Genomic DNA, 7,829 nt, shown 5'->3' on the forward strand with positions numbered 1-7,829 from the left:
GCAAACCATCAAGACAAAGCAAACAACGCAAGTGCAAGACAAACCGCTATTCACCCCCCTCTAACGGGTACAAAGGTCCCAACACACGACTCCCAGCATATATTCTGTTTGATTGAGACGCACATGAGAAGGGGCAAATCATGTAATTTCCAAAAACTTTTCTTTTATTCTTTTTTAAAAACAAAGCATGTACAGTGAAAAAGAAAGAAACGGGAAAGTAAGTAGAAAATATAAGTACGCGATCGATTTTATTTAGTTCGGAGTTTTTGACGATTTCTATTTTAAAACCCAGATCCTCCAAACATATTGATAGATAATTCACTAAATACTTATTTTGAAACTATCGTAAGAAGAAATCGTGAATACAAAGAAAAATTAGGATAAATATAATATGTTACACTTCTCCTTATGCAGAATTTAAGTATCTCAGCATCTTCGAAGATGATTGAATTATTGGGTGTTGGATGGTTCCTCGACCGAAGCAGCCCTTCACAGTCGGGGACCACATCGTTATGAATTATGGAAGTTAACGTTTGCGTGACTGACTTTTTGTTTGGGTAGACTTTAAGGCAGAATTTTAAAAACAGATCGTAGAGAGAGGAAAAAAAACGGTAAGGAAACTCAATAAGAGGCGGAGGACTTATCTTATTTATATTTCACCAAAAATAAATAAATAAAATATATTTTGGAGCGTATTTAAAAAATAATTTAATTTAATTTAATTTTAGAACAAATTAAAATAAATTAAATATTATACGATATACAGTTTACAATAAAATGGGCCATATATAAAACAATTTAAATTCTGTCATCGTAGGTCCCTTGACAAATTTTAACGAGTCTAACATACATAACACCGCGTGGAAATTTACCCTACATCCTTATAAAGCGATGGTGGATACATCCCCAAGCCAACCCACGCCATCCTTTCTCTATCTTTTCCCTCCTTGGCTTCTCCGCGCATCGTGAGGCATGGCCGCGCTACAGCCAGAAGCTGCTCGCTCACTCCAATCCTCGCCTCCGGCCGCACCTCGTCCGCCAGAGGAGCCTAAGGACGGTAAAAACGACTATCCCTTCTTCTCTTGGCTCTCCCTCGCCGCCTTCGCCTTCTTGACCTTCAACACCGCCATCGCGGTGCGTAGGTCCATCGACGACCCCGGGGCCCTCGCCTTCACCATCGCGTCCTACGTCGACCTCCTCTGCTTGTTCTGGTGCCTGAGGAGATTCGAGGGGGCCAACGAGCGGGACAAAGGATTGCTAAAAGTGGCTGTCTGGCTGCTGGCCTCGCTGCTCACCGGAATGTTCAGTTATAAGGCGGCGGCGGTGGAGCCGTGGCCTGTGGCGGCGATCTTGTGGGGTGTGAACTGTGTGACCACCATGGGAGGCTTTTATGTCGTCTTCATAATGCATAGGGAAAATTAGATATCTTTTGTTTTTTTCTAATTTATCAGTTATAATTTTGATTATATATTTATTTAGTAATTACATAATTAAAATTATGTTAAATAAATATTATTTGATTCAATATAGGTAGTACAACAAAAATTTATTTATTTAAAAATTTTAATAAATAACATAATTTAATATTTTAATATATTATCCTTGTAACTAACCATATATATCTTTTAAATTCTATATTTTTTTATTTTTTCTTTTTCACATTTTTCTTTATTTTTATGTTTTTTTTTATTTTTTATTTCTTTTCATTTTTTTATTTTTTCCAATTTTATTTTTTAAAAAAATTTAAAGTTTTTTTTCATTTGTTTATTTTTTAAAAAAATTAAAGTTTTTTATGTTTTTTTTATTTTTTCTATTTTTAATTTTTTTTATGTTTTTTCTATTTTTTATATATTTTTTACATTTTTTATTATTTTTTATGTTTTTTAAATTTTTCCATCTTTTCTATTTTTCTATTTTTTATGTTTTTTATTTTTTCCCCATTTTTATTTTTTTTTACATTTTTTCCTATTTTTAAATGTTTTTTTATTTAGTTTAAAATTTTTATTTTTTTTCTTTATATTTTTCTTTTTTAACACATTTTTCTCTTATTTGAAGGTATTTTAGGTAAAAAAATTTTGTTAATCCTGAAATCAATAAAAACTTTAGTTTTCGGAAATTTCTGATTCCAAACTACGTGTCCCTTTTACTGAAAATTATTAATTATCTAAATTAAAAAAGATTTTTATTGATAATTTTAAATAGAAGATTTTACTGAAATGTATTTATCTTTAAAGGAAGGAATGATTCCATACATTGAAAGCTGAGTTACGAATAGTCAAACTCCGGTTTGTTCACGCTGTCATCCATATTTGATTTTGAACATCTGAAACAGACCATGCCAAGCCTTCCGGACAGAGTCGGAGCCAAATGGCGAGAATTTTGTAAGTAGCCAATATTGTGTAGCTCATAGAAAGGCAAAATGATGCATGCATTTGTCAGAAAAAAGCAGAAACGGAAGAAATCGTTACGAACAAATGGAGATTTTTTTTTTTCAGTAGGATTAACCATAGCAAAACTATCATATCAAAAATTAAGAACGAATGGAATAATTTGATCGAAAGAAATGAGATGAACTAAAGCAAAAAATAACAAAACTGTTTGATGCAGATTTTATGGATGCTTGCGTACAGGCAAGACTAGTTAGTTACTAGTTTGAGGTTTCAAAGGCATAAAACCAAAGAACATTTATCTGCTGTACGGCTCTAAGTTTGAATAGCACAAATAGATTGCATATAGGATTTAAAAAGTCTGGATGAACATTTTTAGTGTTAATTAACAGATGAGAAACACAGAAATTTAAAGAGTGACTGTCGAGGCATGACAGATTGCATCATATGGAGAAAAAAAATCCTATTTGAATTCAAAATGTGGGAAATTAGCGAATTACTGTGATTAAAGAAATATCCGGTGCCATTTAAAACTTCCTTATCTTGTCTTCCTCACTGCAAAATAATAATAAAAATAATAAATTAAGGTTGCACTTAAGCAAAGACGCTGAATGAGTCACAGTTGCAGACTTGCAGTAATCTTATAGATTCTCATGAATTATGATGTCAAGCTAGAATATTACCTAGACTCAGAAATATCAAGAAACTAATTATTGAAATGTTAGAAGCGTTATCATCACATCCCTAGTCATTTCCCATCACATAGGATAGGAAGGTAATTCGGTCTTTATCAGAATTCAATCCTTACTTAATTATACAAATTTTGTTGGACAATTTATTAGAAATTAGCCGAATTGAACACTGAAATTTATTTGTGTGCCGCTCAATCCAGGTTCTGGATTTTCATCCATCATCAATGCATGTGAATCAATATAAACCAACTAATATAGCTTGAAACTCTCAATGTGAGACTAAAGTCTCATTCACAATAAAAGTTTCTTTCCTCTTCCACTTCTTTTCCATTCACATATATCCAATAAATTTGTCATGTGATAATCAACTCAGTTATGCCCTAGGACCATCACATCCTTATTCAAGTGGCAAAAGACGATTCGTTCGCCCCAACGCCCTTGGGGACATCTCAAGTCAACACGAAGGAAATAAATCACGGGTAACTACTAGGTATTAGTGCAAGTGGTCAAGGTATGAAAGAAGGCATACTCGGATGCGCCAAGTTTCGATCCTAAAATCTCATATAACAATACCTCATATCTTAACCATCGTACCATCCTGAGAAGACCATCACATCCCTATTTAAGAATCAAGATAAACTGCACCAATGATTTTGATGCATACAATAAATTTCTTATTAAGGTTCAAAATATTACTTTCTTCCCTTGAATGATCATGAAAAAACTCACAAGAATCCTTTGCACCGAGACTCGTCAGATGGCCAATTTCAGGTATGGACATAGAAAAGATCTGCATCAATAATGAAAAATAGAAGGAAAAAAAATGACATATGATTGTATCAAATACCACAAAAAAGCAAACATAGATGCCAAAGAGAATATGGAACTTGAGGCACAGAAACATGTTTGGAATTAAGGACCCAATAAGTTGTATGAACAAACTAATTGTATGTTGACCAACTAATTGTATGAACAAATTAAAGCATGCCAGCAATAATCATAGGAGCATCATTAACTATGATATTTGTAGCATACAGGCTTAGTTATCAAATCTCCCAAAATCATTCAACTAAATTTCAACACGGGTTAATTTAGTATGAAAAAGGGTTTTTTTTTTAACTCTGAAGTCTTACTGGACTCAAAACGTTATGCGCAAAGGTCCTAGAAAAAGATTCCTTTTGATTAAAAAACGTCTCAATTTGGCAAAATACTTTATAGAAGACTTTTTCTAACTTTTTTTAATGAAAATATTCATACCTCTTCGCTAGACTCTATAGGGTAGTATTAATTAGAGTCTCGTCAACCACCAGGCTTCAATGGAGTAGTGTTCATTGGAAACCGCCAAAAGTCTAAACAAAGGCACTGTAGTCTTGTTATTAGTTTCATTCATGTTGTTTTGTTTGTTGATTAAAAGATGATAGATTTATTATAATAGGGCATAGATCAATTTTCGACATATCCTCATGAAAAAACTTTTCCCATCTCTATTACTTGACGATCGATTATAAGTTAATCTATAATTTATCTCTCTTCACATAATCAAGAGATGAACTATGAGAAACGCATAGGGGTGAGCACAATAACCTTTGTTTGCTGTGACTCTTGCTGTTTTTACTTTTGTTTGAGTTTTGACACTTCAAAGTGCATAATCATATTTTGTCAAATGATATTATATATATATGTCTGAAAATCAGAGGATTTATGGTAAAACATGGTTGTGTATCAGAGAGAGAGTGAATATCCTGATGGTGTTCCATTATATTTCTCTGAAAATTAGAATGTTTGAACATAGAACTATGTTTTACAAAATATAATTAGTAGATCTGAGTGTCTAATTAATCAGAAAACAATTTGCCACGGTTGGTCAGAATTTTGCAATAAGAAAAATAGATAGCTAACAGTGAAGACGACTACTGTTATGTTAGCTGTAATTAATAATAGCTTTGATATTAACATTAGATGAGGTCTTGAAATGATGAAATTTAGAACAATTTTGTCCTCACAAGAACTATGATGAACTTGTTGAGACATGGGCGTGTGTGGAAAACTCCAAGCGAGGGCAGGAGTTTTCCAAATCAACCTACTTAATTTGTCTCAAGTGTGCGATTATGTTGTTAGATTATATATTTATTTGTTTATAATTTTTATGACAATTTAAACTTTTTCCTTTTTTTTATAGAGTTTGGGGTTTCTTAACTTAACTATATAAGACCTTATACTCTGTATCAATTTTAAGATCCAATAATATGATTAATTTTTTCCTTCTCTTAATTTCTACATGGTATCAGAGCGGTTCTCCTTCTCTGACCTAATTTTTTCTACCGTCCTCTGTTATTACTTCCTGTTGTCGTTGCCGTCTCCTACTGCTGCTATTGATTTCGACGCCGATATCTATTTTCTGTCCTGCTGATGTTGATTTCGGCGCCGACCTTATTTTCTGTCGATCGGCGCCAATGCTATTTTCTTCCGATTTCGGCACCAACATCATATGTTGTCAATTTCGACGTCGACACTCTTTTCTACCGATTTCGATGTTGAAGCCCTATGTTGCCGATTTCGGCACTGACATCCTTTTCCACTGATTCGCCCTGTGATACTGATTTCTACATTTAATATCTTTTCTGCCTCAGATTCTTTGTGTGACCATGGGTCATCCTGACATCAGTTTTTGCAGATCATACAAATGTGTATCCTTATAGTTTGGTTATATAAGAATTATTCGTTCTGTCATCATGCCTTATTGTGCAGATATTTCATGGAAATCTGATTCATATATGTTTGAGCAGTTTCAACAGTTCCTTGCTTCACAGCCCTCTGCTATGTCAGCTTCCTCTCATATAGGTTTGTCGTCGTCTGGTATTTCAGGTATATCTTCATCCTTGTAGATTTTGGACTCTGGTGCCTTCCATCATATGTCATCCAATTTGTCATCTTTTATTTCTTTTTCTCCCAATTCATTTATATCTATTGTGGTTGCTGATGGTACTCCTATGTCATTAGTAGGTGTTGGTTCAATTGTTATATCTTCTTTATCTCTTACTAATGTTTATTATATTCCGAGTCTTACTTTAAATCTTGTTTCTGTTAATCAATTATGTGAGTCTGGATACCTAGTCTTTTTTTCTTCATCCAATTGTTATGTTCAGGACCCGCAATCTCAGAAGTTAATTGGGACAGCCCATAGGCAAGGAGGACTCTATATTTTAGATCAACTCAAATTACCAAAAGTTGTAGCTTCGAGTATGGATTCATCGTCTTTTCATCTGAGTCGTTCATCTTATGATTTTTATTTGTGACACTCTCTCTTAGATCATGTTTCAACGTCTTGTTTGCAATTTTTAGCCTCTACAGGAGCATTAGGACCTTTATTGTAGTGGTTGTAAACTGGTCAAATTTTCTACCTTGTCATTTTATAAAAATCTTTCTTTTTCTTCTGCTCCATTTGATATTATCCATTCTAATGTATGGGGACCCTCTCCTATTCCTACAAAAGGGGGGTCAAGGTATTATGTTTCGTTTATTGATGATTGCACTCGTTACTCTTGGGTCTATCTTATGAAACACATGTCTAATTATCTTATAATTTTCAATAACTTTAGAGCTCTTGTGAAAACTCAACATTCTAGTGTCATAAAGTATTTTTGTTGTGATTTAGGGGTGAATACACTTTGAATCAATTTCCACATTTACTTACTTCTAATGGTACTATTCATCAAACCTCGTGTACAGATACTCCTGAACAAAATGGCATGGCTAAACGGAAACATAAACATTTTGTTGAAATAGCTCGTTCATTTTTATTGTCTGTCAGTATTCCTAGTGCCTTTTGGGGGAAGTAATCCTTACTGCTACTCATGTCATTAATAGAATTCCAACCTCACACAATTCAGGTTTGCCACCTTTTGAAAAATTGTATGGGTATGCTCCTGTCTATTCCTCTTTACGTGTTTTTGGTTGTACTTGCTTTGTCCTTCGTCCTCATACAGAGTGTAATAAGTTAGCCTCTCAGTCTGCTCATTGTGTCTTTCTGGGTTATGGTGTTAGTCAAAAAGGATATCGTTGCTTTGATCTCGTTAGTCAAAAATTGTATGTCTCTCATCATGTTGTGTTTCTTGAGTATATTCCATTTTTTTCTATTCCGGCTAGTTCGCATAATATAACAAAGTCATATCTGCTTTGCATTGATCCTTTCAATACCGATACTGAGGAAGATTCACCCACAAATCCTACTGATAGTTCAACTGAATCTGGTACTTTAGTTCCCGAGATATCTGTTCCATATGTTCCTCCTTCTGCCACTATTCAATTATCTCCTGAGGTTGCGGATGATCCTTCTCTCCACCGTCATCAATCCACTTGTGTTCGTAAGTCTACTAAACTACCAGATTTTGCTTACTCTTGATATTCTCATTTTTTTTTTTGCTTCATTTGTTGCATCTATTCATTGTCTTTCTTAGCCTGAATCCTATAGAGAAGTTGTTTGTAACCCACTTTGGCAGAGTGCTATGACTGAGGAACTAACTGCTTTGCATCAGAGTCATACATGGAATTTGGTTCCATTGCTACTAAGAAAACATATTATTGGTTCTTGTTGGGTATATAAGATCAAAACTAAATCTAATGGATCTATCGAACGATACAAAGCTCGTCTTGTTGCTAAAGGTTATTCTCAGAAGTATGGCATGGATTGTGAAGAAACATTTGCTCCTATTGTTAAAATGACAACTGTTCGTACTCTAATTGTTGTTGC

General features: G+C 33.9%; 1 protein-coding gene across 1 annotated transcript; it reads left to right on the top strand.

Moving 5' to 3' along the window:
• Positions 1–900: 900 nt before the first annotated feature.
• LOC122044428 lies at positions 901–1,463 on the top strand. The gene has a single exon (XM_042604935.1). The coding sequence runs from the start codon at positions 973–975 to the stop codon at positions 1,420–1,422; it is 450 nt and encodes a 149-aa protein (XP_042460869.1). The 5' UTR covers positions 901–972; the 3' UTR covers positions 1,423–1,463.
• Positions 1,464–7,829: the final 6,366 nt, after the last annotated feature.

This window comes from Zingiber officinale, chromosome 1B, assembly GCF_018446385.1.
Source record: "Zingiber officinale cultivar Zhangliang chromosome 1B, Zo_v1.1, whole genome shotgun sequence".
Classification (NCBI taxonomy): domain Eukaryota; kingdom Viridiplantae; phylum Streptophyta; class Magnoliopsida; order Zingiberales; family Zingiberaceae; genus Zingiber; species Zingiber officinale.

Coding starts and splice junctions, on each gene's coding strand:
- LOC122044428 (XM_042604935.1), top strand. CDS start 973: ATGGCCGCGCTACAGCCAGAAGCTGCTCGCTCACTCCAATCCTCGCCT.